Source organism: Pipistrellus kuhlii, unplaced genomic scaffold, assembly GCF_014108245.1.
Source record: "Pipistrellus kuhlii isolate mPipKuh1 unplaced genomic scaffold, mPipKuh1.p scaffold_m20_p_1, whole genome shotgun sequence".
In the NCBI taxonomy this organism is placed as follows: domain Eukaryota; kingdom Metazoa; phylum Chordata; class Mammalia; order Chiroptera; family Vespertilionidae; genus Pipistrellus; species Pipistrellus kuhlii.
This window is the reverse complement of record NW_023425404.1, coordinates 10,281,942-10,307,456: the sequence shown is the minus strand read 5'-3', so window position 1 is coordinate 10,307,456 and position 25,515 is coordinate 10,281,942. Positions and strand designations below refer to the sequence as shown.

Below are 25,515 nucleotides of genomic sequence, written 5' to 3'. Positions count from 1 at the left end.
GTCAACAGAGCAGCAAACTGCAGCTCACGAGTCACATGTGGTTTGAGAACTGCAGTTTGCCGACCATTGAACTCAAGTGAAGTATTCCCTGGAAGCCACAGTTTGAGAAATAAGCCCAGCCAACCGCATGATCTATCATCCTGCAATTTTAAATGGTTTTAACCTCGTCCTCAGGATTAACTGATATCTCAGAACAGTCTGTTTCTCCCTATCTCAGGTCCCGGGCCCTTCTGGTGAGTAGGGAAGTTGAGACTTGCCTTTTGGTTATTTCTGGACCTGCCAAAGCGTAGGCCACTGCCTGGGAGCCACTAAGCAGACTGGCCATTTCTCGCTGACCGACATGATAATCCACCACTAGCCAAACACCTGCTACTGTGCAAACAGTCCATGGGAAAGCCAGCTTTCTAATAGGAGGGACGCAGGCCTGCTGAATGCCACACAGACAAGCCCTGATCCGACCCAACTCCATTGCTGCTCTCCGAGGCTGGGTCTCCTATTTCTGTGCGAGGTGGCCCCCTGAGAATGGCAGGCGAGAGATAGCTCCCTGACTGTTGAAGTCCTCTGGCGTGGACACAATGAGTCCTGCCCCTTCTCAGCCCGCCCCGGCCAGGCCAGGCTGCCCAGGAAGTATCAGGTGGGGGCTCAGATTGCAAAGATACATGGCGACATAGACATCCTGCCAGCCCACAGGAATCCAGCCAAGAAGAGATAGTGCTTATACTGAGCGTGCACCATAATTGCTAGCTGTCTAGGAGCTAACTTCTCCCAGCACAACGCTGCTCTGAGCTGCTTCCTCCAAATCCTTGATAAAAGGAACCCAGGCACAACCATTAACGAAAAGGAGAACTCTGCTCCAAAACCCCTCGCCTGTCAGACCCCTGAGGCCCCTTCCCTCCTGGCCCCCAGCGCTTTCACTCAGCACAGGGTCCAGGTCATATCTGCTCGGGGCTTCCCCTGGCACTTACCTTCCCAGAGCTTTCTTCCCTGTGCCACCCAGAGCACAACACCGCTGCCTGCCAGCTGCCCTGCACTCTCTGCCAAGGGCTAGGCTCATGGTTGGCAAATCGCGGCTGTCGAGCCACATGGGGCTCTTTGGCCCCTGGAGTGTAGCTCTTCCACAAAATACCACAGCCTGGGAGAGTCTATTTTGAAGAAGCGGCGTTAGAAGAAGTCCAAGTTTAAAAAATTTGGCTCTCAAAAGAAATTTCAGTCATTGTCCTGTTGATATTTGGCTCTGCTGACTAATGAGTTTGCCGAGCACTGAGCTAGGCGCAGGGTGGTGGGGAGGAAAGGACACAGATGCTGCAGTAGGAACCCCAGCTGTGCCAACTTGGGCAATTAGTGTCCCTAACCCCTCTGCATGCCGGTGTGCTCATCTGTAAAGTGGTGTCAGCCAAATTCGTCTCCTAAGAGTGTTGTGGCGCTTACACAAAGCTGCATGTGACGTGCCTGGCCTGCTCAGAAAAGGCACTATTTTTAAAGGCATTTCACCCACTTGGCTGAAGAGTGCAGTTCCAGGCCTGAAACACACCGTTTGAGAAAGAAGCAATTTACACCAGCAGTTCTTTGGGTGCTTTATTCTCAGTGGATTGGATTCCCTGTGGATTAAGGGAGAATAGATGTGTTCTCCCCTAAGAATTGTGCCTCCATTCACACAGGTGCTGAGTCTACGGAGAACATTGATTATGTCACAAGAACCCCAAAGCAGAGGTGAGACCCACCTGGATTTGGATCTGCAGGTTATCTGAGGCCAATCACTTCACCGGTCCAACCAGACGGTGGTGGTTTTCAAGCCTGGCTGCATAGTAGCATCACCTGGGAGCTTTCCAAGCCCTGGTGAGCAAGCCCCACCCTAAACCAATCTCACCGGGATCTCTGCTGGGTGGGGCCTGGGTATCAGTGCTTTTAAGATGATTCTACTGCAAGATGCACTGGACAGGAGTTCTCCAACCTCCCTTCCAGGGACCCTGGTGCCTACAACAGTGTTTGATTCAGGGTATATATTTATTATATGTGTTAATAAATGAATAAAGATTCTGACTCACCTCTTTTGCTATTTCCACCTTCCCAGTGTCTGAGGCAAGAGAAGAATTGAATTCTAAGTAAGAATCTCAGAGCAGATTGAAATCCCTGCAATGATGGAAATGCTCTATAGTCTATGCTGTCAATACAGTAGCCACAGCCATAAATGGCTCTTGACTGCTCAAAATGTGGCTAGTGTGATTGGGGAGCTGCATTTTTAATTTTATTTCATGTTGATTCCAGTTAAGTAGCCACCTATGACTCTGGCTGCCCCATTGGACAGTGCCGACATGGTATCTACCTTTTACAAACACATCTCTATCTGTATACCCCCGTGCCCCTCTTTTACTAACTGTGCCCATTTGCATTTAAGAAAGCCCCTTGCCCCCACTGGAGAGTAGTCTTTGGAGGGCAGCTTGTGAAGGTGCTTTGCCCTTCTCCAGCAAGGGGTGGGCCCAGGACCCAAGCTACGTCAGCCAGACTCTCCTCTCTGGGAACTTGATTCTAGCTGCAGTCTTGTAAGACTAGAAAATGAGTTGGAGCAGATTAATACAGATGTTGATGCCCAGAGACACTGTGTTAGCTTCCAGAACATCAGTCTTAGTCCAAGCTTGAAGATAACAACCGTGACAGGTGATGAGGGAGGCATCGTTAGCATCACCATCCCTGTCATCGTCAAAGTCACTGTACAGAGCAGCTCTGACGTGCTAGCTCCTGGACTAGGTGCTCATAGTGCCTCGCTTCCTGTGCATTATTTCTTCACCTTTGAAACGGGAATTAACTTCTCCTCATTTCTTCCAGGGTTCTTGTGAAGACAGGCAAGGATCCTAAGAGCTAAGAGCCAACAAGAAGTTACCCAAGTGTCTGTTACAGGTGTTGTTCTGGGTGTGAGAGTGGGAGAATCATGGGAGAGTATGATGCAGGACCTAGTATCTGGACTCAATTCACAAGCTGTGTGATGCCAGGCAAGACACTAGTCTTCTCTGGGCTTTTGAGATTTAGACACATCCCTTCCCAGTTTCACCTTGTCTGACTCTGATTCACTCCCATTTCTATGAAGAAAGCTTTCTAGCTTAGACCATGCTAGCCTTGTATGCAACTCATTTCTTCTTTCCCCAGCAAACTACCTGAGCAGGGAGTTTCCCTGGGCAAGAATTCCCATAGCTTTGTGTACTAAGTCTCTGTCAAAGTACTTTATTGGAATTGTGTTTTAACCGTCTCCTCTACTAGCAGACCGTAAGCCCTAGTAGGACAAAGACCATATCTCTCTTGTTCACAGCTGTGTCCCCAGGGCTGGTACAGAGCTAGTGTCTGAATAAGTGAAGACTTCAGTTCAAGTTGTTAGTTGTGTGATCTAGGGAAAATCACTCTCTGAGACCGAGTGTCCCCATCTATACAATTAGCATAATGCAATCAGTGGCCCCTAGTGGTTTTTTACATTGAGGTAAAAATGAGCTTAAGAAGACCACCTAACCCGCTGCTTTGCCTGGCTGGTGTGGCCCAGGGGTTGAATGTGGACCTATGAACCAGGAGGTCACAGTTTGGTTTCTGGTCAGGACACATGTGCAGGTTGTGGGCTCCATCCCCAGTAGGGGGCATTCAGGAACTCCCATCATTGATGTTTCTATCTCTCTCTCCTTTTCCATTCCTAAAATCGATTTTTAAATTTTTTTAAAGAGGATCCCCCCCCTTAATTAGCTTTCTGGAAGTCCTGTGACCCTTCACTGATCACCCTTGATTTCTGGAGGCATCAAGAGGCTGCTTTGGGAGCTTCCCGGACCTATGAAGTTTGAACACCAGGAGCAACTTTAAGAAACAGATGGGGAACCACTGAGGACCTCAGATTCTCCAAGGCCTTGTCTGTCCCAGCCCAGGTGTGGGAACTTGTGTTTATCAGAGAAGGGGATGGTGAGAAATGCCATCACCTCAGACCCAGGAAGCCGAGTCTACCTGCAGGCGCCCAGGGGTCCACATTGACCCCATGATCCTGTTATACACATGTAAACGTGGTGGGAGAGTGAGGAGGAGTTTTAAAGCAGTCTGGCTGCTTCAACTTAGTGAAGTTCCCATGCCTTTTCCGAGTTATCATACATCTGTGAGGAGGGGTGGGGGCATTGGGCCTCTGCATTCCTGAGCCCAATCAACACATGGGTGCCACTACACCTTCTTCTGGGACGGCTGACCATCCCCAAACCTTCCCATGGGTTGTAGTCCCAGGACTGGAGGGTGCAGCTTGCTTCCTGCGGGGCGGGGGGGGGGGGGGGGGGGGGGGGGGGGTGGGTGTGTGTGTGTGTACCCAGAGCCCTGTCCAGGGAGGTGGGCTAGAAGAGAACCCTGGACACCACGTTCCCGAGGGGGCAGGTTTTGGGGTGGAACTGTGATTTTAACCCTTTCGCTTCCAGAGAGTGACCCTATCCCCCAGCTATCCATCCACCTTTTAGGAATGCGCGCGCCCTTGGGGCTTCACGCTCACCCAGCGCGATGACCTTGGGTCCCTTCTATGTCAACTGAGGCCCCCAGAGGGACGTGATCTGTTAGATGTCCCGCAGGAAAACAGTCGTTGAGTCCGGTCTAGAATCCCGGTCTTCCAGGCCATGCCCTGGCTTCTACCCCAGGACTGAGGGTCCCCGCGAGGTGCTCCCCTTAGGACATTCCCTACCGCGGACCTTCCGAGCCCGGAATCGCCCGGGGGTGCACACCGTTTGGCTTATTGTAAACTTCCTCCGCAGCTTCGGGCGCCGGGATAGAGGGGTGCCAAGGGAGCCAATGCTCACCCGCGTCCTAGAGGCAACTCGGAGCGGGAGGCACCGGACCCGCGGGACGCGCTGTCCCTTTAAGGGGGGGACAGAGCGCATGCGCGGTGCGGGCCAGAGCCCAGCCGGGTGGGCGGTGGGAGGGCTGGGGGGGGGGCGGGGAGGCGGGCGACAGCCGGGCCCTGGGGCGGCGGGGACCACAGCGGGCCCGGCTCCGCCTGTGCATGCACCCCGCGCTCTGCGCGCTCTGCGGGCTGCTCTCCGGGGACCAGCGCAGCTCGCGCTCGCCCAGGCTTTACCACTCGCATCAGCTCCGCTCGCCGGCCAGAGACTGGCTCCCGCGCCCCGCGGATCCTTTCTCCACCTCCTCAGCCGGGCCGCAGGAGCCCGAGCGGGCGAACCGCCCCGAAGCATCATCCCCGGCCCGCCCTGGCCGCGCCGCCGCCCATGCTGCAGCCAGTCGGGGGCGGCGACCCGGCAGCCGGAGCCTGCAGCGCGGTGACTCCAGCCTGGCCCCTGCGCGCCGCACGGGGCACCGCCGCTGACCCCCGCTCCCCGGGGAGGGACCCGCGCCCCGCGATGGCCGGGCTGGCGCCGCGCCGCGCCCGGTGCCCGCTCTCCGCCCGCTGAGACGTGCCCGGCTGCGGATCCGCCCCGCGTCGCCCTTCCCCCTTCTGGGGGCTCCGCTGCCGCGTCCGGGGAGCGAGGGGACAGGGCGGAGACAAAGCCCGCTCTGTGGGGGGAGCTGGCTGCGGGCGTGGGATGTGCGCGTTGGCGCGGGCCCCCTCCCCGCACCCCGCCGGCTGCGAGTCTCGGCTCCCGGACGGGTCCCGGTGAAGAAATCGCGCCCCCTCGCCCCTCCCCCCCCCCCGGGCCCCGGACAGGGTTTTGGGGGTCCGGGCTCAGAGCTGATGCGGCCTGAAGTCGCCTCGGTACCCCCCAGCCCAGGAGCGCGCGCAGGTGTGAGCGTGCGGTGTTTTGCCGAGGACTTTGTTCTCTCCACAACCAGAACCCGGGGGGCCCAGCTGGCCTGGGCATCCGTGCCTCGGCCCTCTCCACAGCCGCAGGTCTGAGCTGCTGGGCCTCAGCCCCCGTCCCCCCTTCCCCCCGGACTGTTCTCTCTGAAAGCCCAGACGGCTGCCTGTCATTGCTCTCGCTGTCACATTGCGGTACTTTCTGAAGGCTGCCACGTTGGGGTGTTCCCTCTTTATCCCGTTTTTTGTGGGGTTTTTTTTTTTTCAGAGAGTTCAAGGCCTTTTAGGATGACCCTGGATCACTAACCCCTCGTGTCCCCCACTGCACGCTGAGGCACTGATTATTTTCTTATTGAGTAGTATTGTATTGTACGGGAGCCACGCCCTGGTTTCTTAAAGGCGCCTGTGCTCTGTTTGGCCATGTGTTATCGCTGCAGCTGGTGTGTAGGAGGCCGCCTGTAGCCACCAGTGTTTCCTGCCTTCTGAAACCTCCTTCCTTCAGGCCCCTGGGCCCCTGTCAAGGATTTGGGGATGCCAGGAGGGAAGAAGGTGATAGGGGGCGGTGCTGCCCCCACCGCTGCCCCCGCTGCCTCCCCTGGGGCCAGGCGGTTGGAGACCAGCGAAGGGGCATCAGCCCAGAGAGAGGATGAGCCAGAGGAGGAAGGGGAAGAGGACCTGCGAGATGGAGGTGTCCCCTTCTATGTCAACCGGGGTGGACTGCCTGTGGACGAGGCCACCTGGGAAAGGATGTGGAAGCACGTGGCCAAGATCCATCCCGATGGAGAAAAGGTGGCCCAGCGGATCCGTGGGGCCATGGACCTGCCCAAGGTGAGGGGTGTGCGTGTGTGTGTTTTGGGGGCAGGGTGGGGGATCTGGGTTTTCGTGACCTTGAGGTTGAGAGAGCAAAGCCACACTTTGCTTGGTGGAGTAGGGGGCTGTCATGGTAAGGTAAAAATGCAGGCAGGTTGTGCTTTCCAGAACTTTCTCCAGCTGCAGCTGAGGTGGCTCTGTGAGGCCCACAGCCTCATTTCCTGGAGGCCCTCCTCTGTCTTTTTAAAAATGCCCATGCTTTATGGGCAGGGCAGCAGATTGACAGGTACACTAATGTGGATTGATGTCTTATTTGCTAAACCAGAGAACTGTGGGCAGAGAGAGAATGAATGACTAAGGAGGATACAGGGCTTCACATATTGAAAAAAATGTTCTCATGTGTTATGCCACTGAATTCCCCAACGGTCTTGTGAAGTAAATGCAGATTGAGGCCCATTTTCCAGATGGGAAATATGAAAACTCAAGTCGGAACTCAGGGTCCCATAGGCAGTGGTAGAACTGGGCCCTCAGGCTCCAGGCCATCTACTGTGCTGGACACAAGATGGGGACAGTAAGTTGTGCCCTGGCTGCTGTGGCTTGGTTGGGTGTTGTCCCATGCACCAATAGGTTGCCAGTTCGATTCCAAGGTTGTGGGCTTGATCCCTGGTGGGGGTCATGCAGGAGGCATCCAATAGATGTTCCACTCTCACATCAATGTTTTTCTCTCCCTCTCCTTCTTCTCTCTATACAAAGCAATAATTAAAAAAAAAAAAAAAAAAAACAAAAAAAAACCTTTTTATATAAAAAGAACCAGCTGGAGTGGCTCAGTGGTTGAGTGTTGACCTATGAACCAGGAGGTCACAGTTCAATTCCCAGTCAGGGCACATGCCCAGTTGCTGGCTTATCCCCAGTGAGGGCTGAGCAAGAGGCAGCCAAAATCAATGATTCTCTCATTTTTGATGTTTCTATCTCTCCCTCTCCCTTCCTCTCTGAAAGCATTATTTTTTTAAGGGCCTATGGAGAGGAGTACATTAAATAAATTTTCTGTGCACAGCTAGAAGTCCCCCATGATGGCTGTCTTAAGTGGTGTCACCCACAAAGGCTGAGGCTGTGTTGCATTCCTCTTTGTTTTCCCAAGGTTTCCTGTGTGCCTAGCACAGAACAGGCATTTACATGTATTTGCTCAGTGAAAGGGGTTGCTGGAGACTTTGCGTGCTGTACAGTGGGAACACATGCCTGGTTTTTCTCTCTAACATCTATGGTCAAGTTAACTAAAGAAGCAGAGGCTTGAACTCCCCAAATAAAAGCTCTTGGGACAGAGGTCAGAACCCAGAAGTTAGCCCTCATGGCTCAGGTGAGAAGGAAGGGTCTAGGCAGAGTGACAGTTCAAGTAGATTAGGCAGAGACAAGAGTCCTGTTTTGTTTTTACTACGTTACAGGTAGAGCCGTGAGACGTTGCCTTCTGGGAAAAAGGAATTCAGAGGTTGGAATTTGAGCAACTGCCTGATGTTTCCTGAGTAAATAAAATATGGACTGATTTTGAAGGGCTACACAGTTGCCCTCTTACTAACTTAGCGTTTATTTAGCTAATCCACTATGGGTAGACAGTTTGTCCTGTAATGTATTCTTAAAATAAACACTATGGCAAACTTGGGGGTCCATCTCTGGTTATCTCCTGGAGATAAATTCCTAGAAGAGAAAGTATTGAGTCAGAGGATATGACCCTTGTGTCCAGGTTGCTCACCTATCTACCTGACCTTAAACAGGTCCCTTGAGCCTACCTGAGCCACAGTTTTCTCATCTGACACCTGGGGTTGATGGTGGTGAAAATTAAGTGAGAGGCTGCACTAAAACATCTGCTAAACGAAAGCCTCAAACCAACACTGGCTATTGGGTGTTCATTTCCACGTCCTTCATCACGCAGAACATATGAGCTCATGAGGCCAGAGCCACACACTTTTGCCACATGAACAAGTTGGTGTTTAGCAGACAGCTCTCCAGCCAAAATCAATGATTCTCTCATTTTTGATGTTTATATCTCTCCCTCTCCCTTCCTCTCTGAAAGCATTATTTTTTTAAGGGCCTATGGAGAGGAGTACATTAAATAAATTTTCTGTGCACAGCTAGAAGTCCCCCATGATGGCTGTCTTAAGTGGTGTCACCCACAAAGGCTGAGGCTGTGTTGCATTCCTCTTTGTTTTCCCAAGGTTTCCTGTGTGCCTAGCACAGAACAGGCATTTACATGTTTATGTCTAAGCCATGTTATAGAAGAATGTGAATGGTTCTAGAGACTAAAAAAAGAAGGGAAAAAAATGAATGAGTTCATTAGGGACTGGTCTATAATGTCATCCTCAACCGTCATGTATAGAAAAGATACCAGTGAAGGACGGAAGCGGTTGTCTGTCGGTGGGGGGAGTGTGTGTCCTGGCCAATAGGAGTATGGTAGTGTCACGGGAATTTTGTTAGAAGATTAGGAAAATCCAAAACTTCCCCTCCTCAAACCACAGGAAAAAAAGTGTTGCAGAGAGAAAACCCATCCAATCTGTGTGGGGTTCCTCGTTGGCTTTGGCCCAGAGGAGAAAGCAGCCCCAGAGTCTGGGAGGCATCCATGGTTGGATCCTACTGTGCCAGCAGAGTGGACTGACCACTGGACTGGTCCCTCCTGACTGGCCACGTCCTTGGAGCTGGCATTCTCTGCAGAGGTCACACCACGGTGGGCCCAAGGGGTGTTTTGTTGGGACAGCACAATGTTTTAGAAGACCCTTGAGCTAAAATTTAAAATTGGGAGATTTCACGGGAAGATTTTGGGCATCTTTTCAGAGGAAGATCTGGGCACAGAGAATCGGCAGTCACACATGGCAGAGGCAGCTGGAGCTGAGGGGTGGTTCCCCCTCCCCCCATTGGCCACAGTCCCCACCACTCACTCCCAGCCTGTCTTCCCCATTTGTTACCCGCATGGTCCCTGCAGGTTGTTGAGTCTGGGATTCCTGCCATCCCTGCCGTGTAGTGTGACAAAGAGAGAGAGCTCTGCTCTCAGAGGCAGCACCATGTTAAAATCCTGGCTCTCCCATGATGCCTTTTGTCTGCAGGCTCCTCTTGTGCCTCCATTTTCTCAGCTATAAAATGGGGATAATAGCAATATCCTTTTCGAGGATGTCGGGAAGAACTGGTGAAGTAAAAGCATGTGAAACGAGTGAACACATCATTCATACCCAGCAAATGGAGCGAGGATGGAGGGTGCAGCCACTCTACAGGCGCTGTAGAGAAACATCCTTTAAAAGGATGGTACCCGTATGTTAAAAGGCTGCCGTTTCTAAAAGGATCCCAGAGCCAGGGACAGTTTGTGCTCTCTCATAAGAATCTCACCTTGATGTTCTAGGCTGCCACCACCTCTAAAAGCTCAGTGGCCACGCAGCCCAGAGCCAGCTGCTGAAGGCCTTCTGACTGCAGCTCTCTGGCCCCAGGGCTCCTGTGAAATACAGGTTTGGACTTCAAGCCAGCGTGTGCTGACCAGTGGTTGGCACACACGGGAGTGACAGTGACAGCAGGAACTGAGCTTTGCCGTGTGCCTGAGCCTGTTTTGAGGCCTTGACATGAGGATCCCAGTTAGGTACTATGGTTCTATTATGGTGCCCCTTTTACAAACGAGGTGTCTGAGGCACACACTCACTAGGGAGCTTGATGCCAGACAGTGAATGGCAGGTCTGGGATTAGACAGCGATAGTCCGGTTCGGGAACCATCTGCAACCTCTAGGCTTCTCCTGCTTCTTACCCACACCCTCAGCTGTCCTCCCACCCCGAGCCTCCCTGTTGTGATGGACTGAAATGGACTTGAACGAGTCTAATGGAATGAGCTCAGGATTTAGGGGTTCCTGCAGCAAGGCCAACCCTTGGCCTTGGTAGTGGAGGAGGAGTTGTCTGGGAAGCCAAACTCGCTCACCCCCAAGGCACCCCAACCCTCAACAGTGAGAAGCATTTCATGGCTTCTGATTCGGGAGGAGGGAAAGGTGTCAGGGCAGATCCAGCTACCAGTCCTAAAGTGGGCCTGGTCGATGGGACGTACAGAAACTTGCCCATTTGTTTCTGAGCGGGTGGGTGCATGCTGTGTGACTATCCAGAAGAAAGGTGTAGTGCTGTCTGCAATGGTTGCATGCGTCAGCCTGGGTCTCGGAGCTGGCCGCAGTGTCTTCCCGCTGAGCCTCAGTGATGTGGCCTCCGAGGCCCTGCTGGGAGTCCAGGCCCTTTGCTCTTCAGAGTCATTTCCTTCTCCCGGAGCGGCCAGTGCCCGGGTGCTCTGTCTGGGCGACCCGGGATGATTTCCTGGGTGCTGCCACTCCTAGCCCAGGGCTGGGTGAGCTTGGGCACAGGATCTTTAGGCTGCAGCTCCCTCCCTGGTTGGAGTGTCTCAGGGGGTGCACTTACAGTCTGCAGCCATGGCTTCTGGGAATCACGGGGTGCCCTCACCGGAGACATGCAGGTGGCCTCTCAGGGACCTTCCCCCTGAGGAGGTGGGGTGCTATGTGGTATAGTAAAGTGAGAAGTGATTCCTCTCCCACCCCCACCCCGTATACTGGCCCAGGGGACATTGGCACAGGGTGGTCAGGCAGGAAGAGGGAACCCCCCACCACCCTGGCAACTGTGAGTGGTGGCCAGGTTCAGGCAGCTGTGTGATGTGAAAAGGGAAATAGCCTCTTCCTGACAGAGGAGTCAGCCTGGGGGCTGCCCAGCCTGGGAGGAGGGGCCCAGCGAGCTGGGAGAGGAAGTTCATGCAGGGCTGTCACTTCCTGCATCCGGGCCCTTTGGAGTGAGCAGGTGTCTACCACAGGCTGTCCTGGGACCCTGGCCACCAGGGGTGCAGTGACCATTGTGTGTCATCTCCTTTGTCAGAAACAAAAGGCTGTGCCCTGTGGGCTCAGCACCTTACTACAGGGAGAGCCTCCCCCACCCAGCCCTGCTTTACCCTCCCCTTCACACACCCCTGCTCGCCAGACTGGCTCTCAACAGCCCCAGCCACTGGCTCTCTGAAGAGAAGCTTGGCGGGGACCTGAGACATGAGGGTGGGGAACCCTCAGGCCATCCCACAGCTGGCAGTAGCCAAGGGGGAGCCCAGAGGAGTGGGACTCACTCCTAGAGATCTGGTTCTTCTACCCAAAGAAGCCTGTTCTGTGGCCCCAGAGAACCAGCCGGTGCTCCTCTGCCGCCTCCCTCGCTGACTTGTTGTAGCCAAACTGCCAGGATTTGGGCTCCGAGGACCCACACCCGCGAGGTGGCCCTTGCCCTGGAGGCCACCTGGTTGTTGAGGGGACAGCCTCAGGGGTCTGCAGCTCTGACCTAGCTCCTCACAGCCCATGTCCAGCCATTAGGAGGTTCCTGCTGATGCCCCTTCTCTCCCCTTCTGGGCTGAGCACTGGAAAGCCCCTCCTGGCGGGAGGACTGCCTGGTGACCTGTCACCGGGCTGCTTCCGGGTGTGGTGGCGGCAGGAAGGGGGGTTTTGAAGGGAAGCCAGGGCTCCTGTGCCTCCACAAAACCCCTCCAAAGTGGTTAGACCGTGGCAAGTAGAGCCACAGCAAGACCTGTCGCAACGTGCCCCTCTGCCTGCCACCACCGCAGTCCAGCCCAGCAGGAGCTAGAGGCCTGGTCAATGTGCCATGACGGGTGGGGAGCACCTTCTGCCAGGGGTTGGGGGTGTTCCTCCATCGCTGGAGTGCTCCCCCAGCCCAGGGCCGGCCCTGCCAGGATGAGACACCAGGTAAACCGGCTTTGATCCCGCACTTGAACCAGAACCAGCCCCACATCCAGATGAACTTAACCGCAAAACTGACATTCTCTTTAAGCCGTAGAGTCGATGACTGTTTAAGATTCAAAACAGTCGGTGCGTCAACCTGTGTTTTTCTAAAATTATTAAGGAAAACAAAACGGGAACAGCAACCGGAGCTCCAGATTAGGAATGCTATGAAGCGCCGGGAGGGAGAGGGATGGTCCTGGGGGAGGTCTGACCGGAGCCTCCATAAAGGGTTGCCAAGGAGAGAGGCTCGGGGTAGGAGGGAAGTGGGGAGGCTTCTGGGCAGGGGAGGGGAATCTGGGTTTCCAGGGGCCGGAAGCTTTGGGGAGCCTTCCTCTGTGACCAGGGCTCTTTCTCTGTCCCCAGATTCCCATACCGACTGTGCCTGCGTTCCCGCCCTCCACGCCCGTCCCTGAGCGCCTGGAAGCCGTGCAGCGCTACATCAGGGAGCTGCAGTATCCTCCCAGGCCGGGCCGGCTGCTGGGCCAGCGGCGAGAGGGCCTTGTTTTCAGACTGGGCTGGAGAGGTATCTGCAGAGCAGCACCGGCCCCGGCCCAGCCGCAGCTCACAGGGCATCTCGCGCCCCTGGAGGTGGGCAAGCCCAAGGGCTGTGATGAGTGCCAGATCCACTCTCGCCACCCGCTTCCTTCTCCGTGTGATGGGGCAAATGTTCCCTGTGCTGCCTGCTGGCCGTGGCCCCGTCTAGGTCCACTAGCCCAGACCTCCTCAGCCCAGCAGGAGGGAGGGGGACTTTAAACACTAGTAGTTTAAAGGCAGTGGGGGTCTGAGTCGGGGGACAGGTAGAAGCGGAAAAGGATTTTATGCTCCGGGAGGTGGCACCACATCTTGGCATGCTCTCCCCGTTCTGTGCCTGCTGCTTCCCTGGCAGGGGGCCCGTTGCCCAGCCATGCAGAGCTGGACCCCCATGAGCCCAGACCCCACGGGTTCCCTGCTCTGGGCCCCTCTTGCTCTCTGCCCTGTATGTCCCGGGTCTCTCCCCCAGCCCCTCCGGTTACAGGGAAGGCAGAAATGGGAGGACCGGGCCCTGAGCAGGAGAAAGCCAGGCTGGTCACTGAGAATCAGATCCAGCTCCCCCTTTGTCAGTGGGACATTTCGGCCTTGAAACGGGAGGATGGCCCAGGAGCAGCACCTAGCAATTTAGCCATGCTGGACCCTCCCCGCCTTCCTCCTACACCCCCCAAACACACACCAGCCTCTTCCTGGGGTTCATGCTGCTTCTCGCTGTCTGAGCCCAGCCACTTTCCCAGCCCCAGCTGGCCTGGCTGCCTGCTCCATGGCCCCCTTCCTGGGAGGAGAGGCTGGGGGAGAGCAAGGTGGAAACCACAGAGGATGGAGAGGACGGGGGGGCCCGTGTGGAGCATGTGCTCCTCCAGAAACTCAGCGTGCCCCCCCCCCCACCAGGTTCCTCTCAAGAAACACTTCCTGGGGTCCTGACCCAGCCTGCACCCCTGGGCATGCTGGGCCCAGGGTCTGATGGATGGGTGGGGAGGTGGGACATGCCTCTGCCAAACCACGTGGGAAGCCCTTAACCAGCCCTGCAGGTACAATCACACAGGGACCCAGTTCTTTGAAATCAAGAAGAGCAGACCCCTCACCGGGTAAGTGTGGGCGCGCTGTCCCTCCGCCAGGCGGACGATGCTCCTTGGCGGGTTGGAGCGCCTCGGGGCCTTGGGGTGGAAGCTTGTGGGGCAGGCAGGGCCTCTCCCAGGGAGCAGGCCACAGAGGCGTGGCCCCCTGCGCCCCATCTCCTTCACCGCACACCTCAGGGGCCCCAGAATGCCATGAAGAGGAACTGGGGCCAAGATGACCACCGGGCTCCCGTGCTGAGCTGGGGTGATGGGCAGCCCCCCTGCTTGCCTTGGGAATGACAGGGTGGTCCCAGGTAGAAGCCTTATTGGTTTCTTTTTTAATGAGGGGAGTCTAGCAGGAGAGAGCTGCCCCCATCACAGGGAACCTGTGGTCACCCCATTCTCCTCATTGGACTCCTCTGGTCATTTAGTACAAGACCCCGTGTCTCTCACTCCTAACCCACCAGAGCCCTGGTTGGCTTGGCCCTGAGGAAGCCCCGGGACAGGAGAGAGAGGACTGAGTGCCACCTCCTCACTGGGCCTGGGGGGCTGGGAGCTCACCCCAGAGCTGTCCATGGGCTTAAAGCCCTGTGTTTTAAAAATTAATGTGGATTTTACATCTCCTTCCACCCATAGCCTGTCCAAGTCCGCTTTCCAGCGAAGAATGCTTTTAGTGGGCTACTAGCTATTGTACATTCCTTAATGACCCCCTGGTGGAAGGCAGCCTCTTGCACCCTAAAAGCTTTGCTCTTGTCCTGGAGCTGCGGAGTGACAGGCCTAGCCTCGTGGGTGGAGGAGTCCAGCTCCGTCCTGGGCGAAAAAGCCAGCGGCCAGGCTGCATTCTTAGACCTGGAGGCAGCATTCGGGGCGGAAGGAGGAACCAGGCCTCAGGAACAGGCTGTCTTAAAGTGGCCTGAATTCCAAGTTCAGGACCTGCTGGGGAGTCACCAGCTAAGCGCCTGAGATGCCATGTCCAGGACTCGGGCGGCTGGCCAGTCTTGTGGGAGCAGTTGCAATCAATCACAAGCTCTTTAGAGGCACCGGGGTTGGGTCAGGAGCATCCACTGTGCTCCAGAAGGGACAGGATCAATGCCAAGGTACCCAGCATCCATGGCATGCTTTTCTACCGGCCCCCACCCCGCCCCCTCCAGTGGCTGGCTGTGACTGCGCTCTTCATTCATGCTCCTGCCCCCAGAGGTCAGGAGCCTGGGTAGGAAGAGGAAGTGAAAGGAGGAAAGGGAAGGGACCTCATTCCTTATCTTTGGTTGGCTGTCTCTTCTTTTACCCTCTCTGGCTCAGGATGGACCTGGGGGAGGGAAGGGAGGTGCTGGGCCTGAGCTGAGGCAGTTTGGATGGGAGAAGAGTCTCTGTCCTAGCACTTCTCATCCGCCTGCCCGCTCCTGACACTCCCCCACTGGAAAGGGCTAGAGGCTCTGTCCTCATGGCTCTGCCTTCCTGCCCCCAGGCTGATGGACCTGGCCAAGGAAATGACCAAAGAGGCTCTGCCAATCAAATGCCTGGAAGCCGTGATCCTGGGAATGTATCCTTCCTCAGCCCTGGGAGGGGGCAGGCACACTCTGGGCCCCAGCTTCCTCCTCTGGAAGAGGGTGGGGGGTGAGGGGAGGGGCGCTCACAGCTCGCTCTCCCAGCACTTGAACTTGGCTCCAAAGTGAAGGGGCTTGAGTGGGTCTCTATCCCCCCATGCCTCAGGCTTACCGGGAAGCTCTCTTGAGTCTCATGGATACTGTGACCCTGTTCTCTGACCCCTGGATCAGGGCACATTGTCTCACAAAGGCTACTGTGCCATTTCCAAGGGCCAAACAGACTGGGAAAAGCAGGGTGAATGCCAACAGGTTGGCATTTCCAGGGCATGGTGATTTGTGAAGATGATGGGTAGGGTCGTTGGAACAGAACTTCCTGCCTTTAAAAAGGAAAGCAAATAGGGTTTCTCAGTCATTCCTCCCAAAGGGCAGAGCTGGAACTATGGCTTGGCCCTGAGGTGGGCAGATAAGCCTCCAGTTAGGGCAGGGTGGGGAGGCAGGTGCATAGGGCCAGTTCTCTGACCTGATTGGTTCATGAAGGAGCCCTTTTTTTGTTGTTTTCTTTTACTATAGAAAAATTTAAGCCGGTATGAACATAGTAAAATATAATAAACCCCATGTGCCCAGCACTCAGTTTTACCAGTTCAGGGCCAATCTAGATTCATCTCTTTGTATCCCTCACATGCCCCCTTTCCCATGGTGCCATCGGCTTTTAGATATTCTGCCTGCCCCTCTGGAGCAGGCCCCTGGCTCCGTGTGCAGAGAGGATGAGGGGAGGGGCCTAACACAATAATAAGAGTCCACTCGCTGGAATAGGTCGGGGAGAAGATGGTCCGAGGACAGGGGCACAGCCTGTCCGAGCAGGACCGCAGCCAAGGGGACCACCCCTCCCCCAGAGCATAGCTGCCTTAGATCATACAGAGACCGCGGGACCTTCTGGGCGGGCGGTCCCCACTCCCAGAGCCTGTCTGAAGGGTTCTTTGCAGGGACGAGGGTGAGGCCAGCCCGAGAACTTCCGGTCACTACCAGCGCCTCCTTCCTGACCCCATATTGCTCCTCCTTCAGGGGTCACACACCAAAGTGGGGCTCCCACCCACAGTGAAGGAGGGAGACACCTCTCCTCCACTGACACATAGAAGCAGGTCCATGCAGGGTCACACCATCTCCAAGGCCTTTGCTGGGTTACCTGGTGGCTCGTGGGCAGGAAGAAAACAGGACAGCCCCCATCTGGGCGGAGGTCCTCCTTATACTGGCCCCACAGCCACTCCCTTAGACGCTGCACATATGCTGCCACTGGACTGCGTCTGTCCCTGCGCCTCACCCTTTGCAATGAGCCTGTGCCGTGCCCAGCTCTGTGTCCTCCGTCACTTGCAAGGAGTCGCTCAGAAGTATGGTAATGACTTCGGGCATTGGCTTCGGGGTCCTGAATCCTAGTTCTCACCCACTTACTGTGTGACCCCGAGCACGTTCCTCCACATCTCAGAGTCTCATTAGCTTCTGTGCAGTGGGGGACAGGGCCATGCCTGCCTCACAGGTTGCTAGGACAACTGAATGAGTGGGTACATGCAGGACACGTGGCACAGTGTCTGTACACAGTATCTACTCTGAGTTTTTATCTCCCTCATCTTCTACCCACTCGTTCAAGAAGAGTTTGATTGAGAGACTATTACGTGCCCGCCTCCGCGCTGAGTCCCAGAGGTACGGCAAAGTGCATGACAGACATGGTCCCCGTTCTCAGGAGTTTATAAGCCAGAAAAAAAGCTAGTAAACAGGTAAAATAGTGACAGACTGTAGTGAGCATGCCTTGGGGAGAAAGAAGAGTAGAGCAGGCCTGCTTTAGAAAGGGAGGTCAGTGATGATGGCCAGGCCTGAGGCATGTGGAGGAGCCAGCCCAGGGCGGGGGGCAGAGGGGGGAAGCAGCCCTCCGGCAAAAGCTAGTGCAGAAGGTCCTCTGGTGGGAAACCCAGGTGGATGGGGAGGCTGAGCAAGTGGCGGAGCGAGGAGGAGGTTGGAGTGGGCCACTGGGCCAGGCGGCATGGCCTCCGGGGCTGGGGGAACAGGCGTGGTTTTATTTGCAGGGTGATGGGCAGTAAGAGAGTAGGGAGGAGCAGCGGGAGTGGAAGAGAACAGGGTTGTCTGCATCTGCGAGGAAATGGATGCCTGAGAGAGAAAAGCCACGTGAGAACGCATCTGGGAGGAAAGGCAGGGGAGAGGGGAAGTGTGTGTGAGACTGATGGGAGGAAGGCGAGAGGGCGAAGGGGGGCAGTGGATGCAGCCAGCAGGCCTCTCTCATGCCTCCTTAAGCTGCAAGGACTTTGGAGAGCCTGCGGTTTGGAGTGAAGGACTCACTTTTAGCTGTTATTCTGTGAATGGTGCTTGATATGGTAGCAGCAGCCTCTAGTCATTGAGAGCCCTGCCCCTTAGAGATTCTGTTTAGTGAGCACCTACTGTATGCCAGGCACAAGGCTAGGCAAGAGGATATGGAGGTGAGCAAGGCATGATGTCAGGGACGTGGGGACGGAGGGGTGTGAGCGGGGACCTCACCCAGACTGTCCCTGGGGTGGGGGGCGTGCAGCCCCAGTCCTGCCCCCACGTGTTGGCCCCGTGCCTCACCCGGGCTGGCTCCTTAGCTGCGCTGACATGGCCAGTTACCTCACCAACAGCATGCCCACCCTGGAACGCTTCCCCATCAGCTTCAAGAGCTACTTCTCAGGGAACTACTTCCGCCACATTGTGCTGGGGGTGAACTTCGGGGGCCGCTACGGGGCCCTGGGCATGAGCCGGCGCGAGGACCTGATGTACAAGCCGCCCGCCTTCCGCACGCTCAGCGACCTCGTGCTGGACTACGAGGCCGCCTACGGCCGCTGCTGGCACGTGCTCAAGAAGGTGAAGCTGGGCCAGTGCGTGTCCCACGACCCGCACAGCGTGGAGCAGATCGAGTGGAAGCACTCGGTCCTGGACGTGGACAGGCTGGGCCGCGAGGACTTCCGCAAGGAGCTGGAGCGGCACGCCCGCGACATGCGGCTCAAGGTCAGTGCGGCCCCTCTCCCCCGGCCTCCCCCCCTCCCCGCCACCCCAGGTGGAAATAAAGGGGCTGCTGCTTCCTACAGGGATGCCATCACCCCTCCCCCACCCCACAGCCACCCCAGCGGAGGGGGAGGGGCTGGTGGGTGGGAAGGTTGAACAGTGCCTGTGCTCAGAGGTCACTGTTGTGAGAGTCCCTCAGGCGGGCAGGCCAGGGAAGGCTCCAGAAGGAGGCGGCCAGGGAGCTGGGCTTGGGGAGAGGGCAGGCCTTGGTGGGGAGGGGAGAAGAGGGGGACACTCCAGGAGGAGGATAAAGATCTCTGAGTAAAGATCCACAGGTGGGAAGTCAGGGCCTGACAGGAGGGACTGGTGGATTGGGTACAAGTGGCCTCTATCACGTGACCCCATGCATCCTACCTCTTTTTCTTTTTTAAAAAATATATATTTTTATTCAGAGGGAGAATAAAAACATGGGGTACACAGTGGGGCTGCTGGAGAGAGGCAAATACTATGGGGACTCTTCAGCACTAAACAGACTGAAAATCACAGCATTAAAGATGAGGTAACCACTGGTTTCAACATATTTTTATGAAGAGGGAGAGAAAAGCATCAGTGACGAGAGAGAATCATTGATCAGCTGCCTACTGCATACTTCCTACTGGGGATTGAGCCCTCAACCCGGGCCTGTGCCCTGACTGGGAATCGAACCATGACCTCCTGGTTCATAGGTCGACACTCAAACACTGAGCCATCCTGACTCTTGACCCCCTCACACACACCCGCCCTCCAGTAAAGGACTAGGAGGAAGTCAGAAAAAGAAGGAAGTCAGAGCATGGGAAGACAGTGAGATAGTAGTTCCTTCTGCTCCCCCACCCCAATGAGCAGGAGTGGGAGGGGCTGCTGCCCCCTGAGCAGGGGCGCTGAGCTGCTGAGGAGTTTGCCCCCGAGCTTGAAAGTGGACAGAATCTTGGCCTCTCCCTGGACTGAGGGTGCCTCCCCTGGGGCCTACCAGGCCCTTACTGGGGTTCAGCCCCTCCCCATTGCTCAGTCACTGCTGTGCTGTGATCTGCCCCTCCCAGCAGCCTGGTGCCAAAGCCATGACCTCAGTACTTTCACATCCACTGATGCTCCCCACAGCCCGCCCTGCCAGCCCGAGGCCATGACCTTATGGGTGACAGCACTTCCCCAGGGCAGAAGCAGCCGCAGCCAGCCTGCTGCTTTCCGGGCTGCTCTCCACTGCCCTGAGCCGCCCTTCCTCTGTAGCACTGGCTGCCCAGCTCCCCAGCTTCTGCTGCTGGAGTGTTTTACCCCTTCCAGGGGGCAGTTTGGACCTGAGTTGAAACCAGTGGTTACCTCATCTTTAATGCTGTGATTTTCAGTCTGTTTAGTGCTGAAGAGTCCCCATAGTATTTGCCTCTCTCCAGCAGCCCCACTGTGTACCCCATGTTTTCAGAATTCAGATCAAGCTGATTGTACTGCATAAAGGATAATTCATTTGCTTTCCTCAATTGTTTCTGACTAGCTACCAGTCTGAGCTTCGGATTGGCTGGAGATAACCAGTGTCACCCTTGGGGCTGGTAGAATCCCAGCCCAAAACTCAGACATGGGCCGCTTCCCCAGCTGCCTGGCATGGCGAAATGGCCCTTTTCTCGGAGGTCTCTTATCACGAAAGCTCAGTGGCATCCCCCAACATCCACACTATCTTAGGGGTAACTGGGATTGAGGACCCCTTGCCCTGGCAGCTTTAGTGTCCAGAACAGGTTTGGGAGGACCGGGAGGCTGGGCAAAGTGGTGGCTTGATCTTCCTGGTCTACCCAGTGCAGCCTTGGGGCATGTGGCTCCCACAGAGCAGGCCAGGCTCTGCCACAGCCTGGAGGGCGGGCCCTGGAATGAGTCTCTGTTTCTCTCCCCTCCTCCCCCAAGATCGGCAAAGGGACCGGCCCTCCCTCCCCGACCAAGGACCGGAAGAAGGACGTGTCCTCCCCACAGCGGGGCCAGTCCAGCCCCCACCGCAGGAACAGCCGCAGCGAAAGGCGGTGAGTGACGGGGGCCGGAAGAAGGCTCTCTCCTTTCCTCTCATCTTCCGGGTCCTACTTTTGTTCACCTCACTTTTCTCATTCCCACTGTTCTCTTTGGCCCCCGCTGAAGAGAGGTGATTTGGGGTGGAGGGTTTGTGTGTTTATGTGTTGACACCTGCCAGCAGCGACGCAGTTCCATTTCCCCAGAGAAGGCAGCACTCCCTGGCCCTCTCGTTACCCTGGCCCCTGGCGAGAGGTCTGAGGCCAGCGTGGGTGGGAGGGGCCCTGCCAGACAGCGGTTCTCCCAGGATATTGCTGGGAAAGGTGTGAACATCAGGTAGCAGGCTTTGGACAGAACTTTTGCCCCTGGGAGTCTGTGGTTTTTGCCTCTATCTGGATGGCAGAAATATCCCATTAAAAGGTCAAGCTACCACCTCTGATTTGTCTCCTACCTGTCTGGCTCTTGCTTTCAATATCCTTGTCATTCAGGAGCCACCTGTCTGGTATGATCTAGGGCAGGAGTCTTCAAACTTTTCTCATTATGAGAATCACCTGGTGGAGGTGTTAAAACACAGATTCCTGATAGCACTTCTTATAGTTGGGATCCGGGAATCTGTGTTTTAACAACTCCACCAGGTGATTCTCATAACGAGAGAAGTTTGAAGACCCCTGATCTAGGGGCACCAAGCAGGCTTCCAATATCCAGCATCTTTCGCTTCCATCTGAAGAACTGGGTCCCCTCACAGAGATTTACACCTGAAGCTTTTATAGCCAACTGTGGCCGGATTAGCTGGCCTCCGGCAAAGGGCGGGAGCTGTAAGGGATCGGAGGGTCCACACCCCGGACAGCACCGGCCGGGATTCCAGAAGCACACCCCCACGTGGACTCTGCTGTTGCATTTGGGCACCACGAAGAATGGAGCGGGGAGGTCCCGGGGGCAGCCTCCTCCCCCACATCCCTGATGGACCACTCACCCTTCTCCTCCCTCCGCTCTCTCCTCCCTGCAGGCCTTCGGGTGAGAAGAAGCCTTCCGAGCCCAAAGCCATGCCAGACCTCAATGGGTACCAGATCCGGGTGTGAAGAAGGTGGCAGCACCCGGCCTCGCCCACACCGGGGGGGGCCAGGATCTCCTGCCAGAACCGGCCTGGCACCTGGGGCAGGCAGGGCTGGCGATGGGGCAGGTGAGCGGCGGCTGGAAGAGTGTGTTCCAGCTGAGCCACCCAGGCTGCGGCCCCTCCCTCGGATGAGGCCAAGCTCCCAACTTTGGGCCGAGAGGCAGTTAAGTGTTTTACTTGGAGTTTTTAAATTGACACTACAGTTTACGGTATTTGGGGAAAACTAAAAAATGTGATGGGCCTGGCAGGCGTGTGCTTGGGAGAATTGCCATGCGGCTGAGTGAGGGGGCGTGGCTGGCTCTGCTGGCTCCCCTGCCCCTGGTGACTCTGGGATGTGGGTCTGTCCCACGTGCGGGAAATCTCCCAGCCCACAAGGCCTGTGGCAGAGCGGCAGAGGGTGGGGGTGTTTCTCCACGTCCGCCTGCCCTGGCGGCATCTCGACACAGGGAAAAGGAAGCAGGGTAGGAAACATCCTGGGAGAGGCTGTGCCCATCTCAGGAGGTTCACACAGTGACATCTCCCCAAGGGCGAGAGTCCACAGCCCAGGAGAGCCTTCCTGACCTTGCAGCCCACAGACAGATGGTGCTTTGAGGACTGACACTGAGCACTGGCACGCCCCCTGCTGGGGGGCTGAGGGAGAGCACACGAGAGAACCACTGGGGGAAGAGTTGCGGAGCCCCTATCCCCTCTTGCTCAGCCCAGATCTGCCTCTTGCTGAGGCTGGGCTCACTGCAGAGGCCTGGGCAGAGCCAAGGGCTCAGATTTGCACTGGGCTCAGCATGACTGTGGGGACTGAACAGAGCTGGTGGCCCAGGAGCTGTGGCTGGGGACATACACGCAGGCCTGGGTCTGTCCCCTTTCCTCCCCCCTCCCATTACCTCAGCCCTTGTGGGGAAATGAAACCTGGCCAGAACGCTTGTGCCCCAGGTCCACCTCCCCTCATCTAGCAGCTTATTTAGGTTTGGGGGTTCCAGCCGATGTCAGGGAAGAATTTGAACAGCCGGAGTTTGCACAGCCCTCCCACTGGCATGAGAGAACTGGCGGGCAGGTGAGAGGTAGTAGAAAGAGGTTGGTAGGGTTGGGGGAATGTTCCAGAGTTTTAAGCAACAAGGAGGTGGAGGGCAAGGGTGCAGTGTGGCCCCTGAGGAGGGGCAGAGTCTGAGAATGGGGGTGGATGTACGTGAGAAAAGGATATGGGGGAGAATTTAGAGTCAGGCTGCCTTGGGGAGCGGTGAGTTCCCTACTGCCGGAGGGACTTAGGCAATGACTAGATGGCTACCAGTACTTGTCAGAAAGCAGTTGAGAGGACTCAGGTTATGGAAGGGTAGCTGGATGGAAGGACCATTCAGGTTAATTTTAACTGAGAGGCTCTGATTCAGCCAGGGGCAGCTGTCATGAGGCAGCAGAGGGGCTGGGAGCATGGAAAAGGGAGGGTCAGAACTAGATTTGTAAACTCAGATAACCTCACAGGGCCAGGCAGGTGATGGAAAGGAGGACCGCAGGGCTGGGTGGGGACGGTGGCAAACTAAAGAGGGCAGAGGTCCCATTAAAGCAGCCACTGCTGCTCAGCTGTTAGAGCGCAGGCCCTGCATTGCCAGATCTTCTGAGATTTTCAGAGGCCAGAACTCTGAATTTTTTATGTGAAATATCCTGATTTTTAAATGTTGGCAATCAGTTCAGGAAATTTTAAAAACCAACATGAAAGAGAAGGCCTCTTTGTAATCTCTGAAGAGGAGAGCTTGTGTTGGGAAGCAGGGCTTTGAGGAGGGAAATGTGAAAGTCCTAGGCTGCCCAGGGCTGGCCGGGCCAGGGCAGGGGCCCCCTGCGGAGGCTCCCGGAGTGGGCAGTGTCCCATGTTCCTCATGCTCCCTGCAGACCAGACACACCGGAGACTCCATGGCTGCTGTGTCACCAGACGGGGTGGAGTGGAGTAGCGAGAGTGCAGTTCTCAGCTGCTCTGGAGATGGATGGGACTCGGGAAGCAAAGAAAGGAGGAGGGAGAGGGAGACAGGCTTTCTTTGCTAATGGGAGTGTGCATCAAGAGTGGCACCGGGACCGGCAGCTCTTCAAATCTGCAGCAATTAGCCCAGAGCCCAGCCCAGCAGGGAGGCCAGCTGGCCAGTCCCTGGGGTTCTTCATGGATTATTGGTCCCTGGGGAGGTACTTAACCTGCCTCTGGGCGACACCGCAGCCAGAGGAAGCGAAGGCCACTGTGACCCCTGACTCACCATCCCGTCCAGCTTTCAGGGAGTGGGTGGTGGTCCTCATGTTGCCACATTCACCTGAGACAGGGGTGGCTCACTTGGGAGGCATGAGGCTGAAAACGAGGCCATTTCCGGGTCTGGATGTGAATGCCTCATGCAGGCCGCTCAGCAGGGAAGTGGCTCCACCTGCCCCAGTGGACCACAGAGCTTGAGACACGCAAGAGGCAGCTGGGAGCTGGAAGCTTAGGTCAGGGAAACAGGGAAGCTGCTTCCAGAACAGAAGCCAGGAAGAATGCTCCAACCCACAGGTCCCACTACAGAGTCCTCTGGAGAGAAGGAAGCAGAATGAAGCCCCCGCCCCCCCCCGCCCCCCAATTGCTGTCTGTCTGTGAGGGAATGAGCTATAATTCTAGCTGATAATCCTCAGCACCCCCCTCCTGGCTGAGACCTAGGGCCTGGGGAGATCACCACGGATATTGGGAATGTAGATGCAGTGGTGCTTTTTAATTTATTTTTAACTCCTCTTTCTCATATGTAGCAACCCCTCCTCCCCTCCGGGCGTGTTTACACAGGCTCTGCTTCCTGGGGCTGGCCTGGCTGCAGTTTCTGGGGAGGCAGAGGCAGGGACTTTGAGGCCTTAGTCACCATCCTCATTATCACCTCATCTCACTTCCTGTGAGGACCAGCAGCCTGGCTCCCCCGACTCAGGACTGCCTGCCAGCTCTCTGCCCCTGGGGTGTGGGCTGCTGGCTGAGGGGTCAAGGTGAGGTCAGAAAAAGCTTCTGAATGAAGGTGGGTCAGGTGGGGTGGGGGGTGATTGCTCCCCAAGCCTGGCTCCTTGTGCTCGGTGCCCACCCCCCTAACTGCCAGTCCTCTCCCTCCCATGGCCTCAACACATAGTCACTCGCACCCATCACACCGGCCAACCCATCCTTCGTAGGCCTGGCTAAGTGGGGAGTGCGGTAGCCCCAGCCCTGGTACAGTGGTGAAGCCTAGGGCCAGAGGAGCCGTGTCTGCTTTTGGCCCTGTCATCACACCCACCCCTCCCAGCTGGGACCCCACTTCCTGGCTCTGGGATGGGACTGATTCTGGTCAGCAGCCTCTCCAGAGGCCTGTGCGCGCCTTGGCCTCTTGTCTGGGCTGTTTTCTGGCTTAGCCCCAGAGCATCCGCAGCCCACCCTCTGGCCTCAGAGCGCAGGGAGGGAAAGCTGGGCTGGCCTATTGATTGCATAGCCAGCTCCGTGGTGTTCACATTCCCTCTTCCCTTGTTCCCAGTGCAACTGGGAGGTCCTCCGAGGAGTGTGGGGAGGAGTGTGGGATTGGAGCGGGGAGGGCTGCCCAGGCCAGGCAGGGCTGCTGTGGTGCTAGCTGCAGGCCCATCCGTATTGAACCTCTCACCCCGCCTTGGTGCTCCAGTGTCCCAAGTTCCACTTTTTCTTCAAATTTGACCAGAGGGGGAACCGGGTGTGCGTGGCCCCAGGCCTGGAGATGGCAGCCGACCTTTTCCCTTGAGTTTGTGTTGGGCTGTGTGCTGTACTAGTTTTGTTCTTCCTCTTCTCATATCAGTATTGCGCCTCCCCTTCCACTTTTACACTTTGTCTCATTCCTTTCCCACCCTGCCCAAATGAATAAAGTCTCCCCAGCTCCGGCTGCATGGGCTGGCTGGGAACCAGGACCTGCAA

General features: G+C 56.3%; 1 protein-coding gene across 1 annotated transcript; it reads left to right on the top strand.

Annotated features, from left to right (window-relative positions):
- The first annotated feature begins 4,923 nt into the window (after window positions 1-4,923).
- VASH1 (vasohibin 1) lies at window positions 4,924-25,515 on the top strand. Its single transcript, XM_045578414.1, has 7 exons — window positions 4,924-6,577; window positions 12,709-12,797; window positions 13,905-13,961; window positions 15,397-15,471; window positions 18,121-18,502; window positions 20,420-20,532; window positions 21,522-25,515. The coding sequence occupies exons 1-7, from the start codon at window positions 6,281-6,283 to the stop codon at window positions 21,592-21,594; spliced, it is 1,086 nt and encodes a 361-aa protein (XP_045434370.1). The 5' UTR covers window positions 4,924-6,280; the 3' UTR covers window positions 21,595-25,515.

Bases quoted from the DNA above. Each gene is read 5' to 3' on its own strand.
- VASH1 (XM_045578414.1), top strand. From the start codon at position 6,281: ATGCCAGGAGGGAAGAAGGTGATAGGGGGCGGTGCTGCCCCCACCGCT. The intron at 13,962-15,396 runs GTAAGTGTGGGC...TCCTGCCCCCAG, and splicing joins AAGAGCAGACCCCTCACCGG to GCTGATGGACCTGGCCAAGG. The intron at 15,472-18,120 runs GTATCCTTCCTC...TGACATGGCCAG, and splicing joins GAAGCCGTGATCCTGGGAAT to TTACCTCACCAACAGCATGC.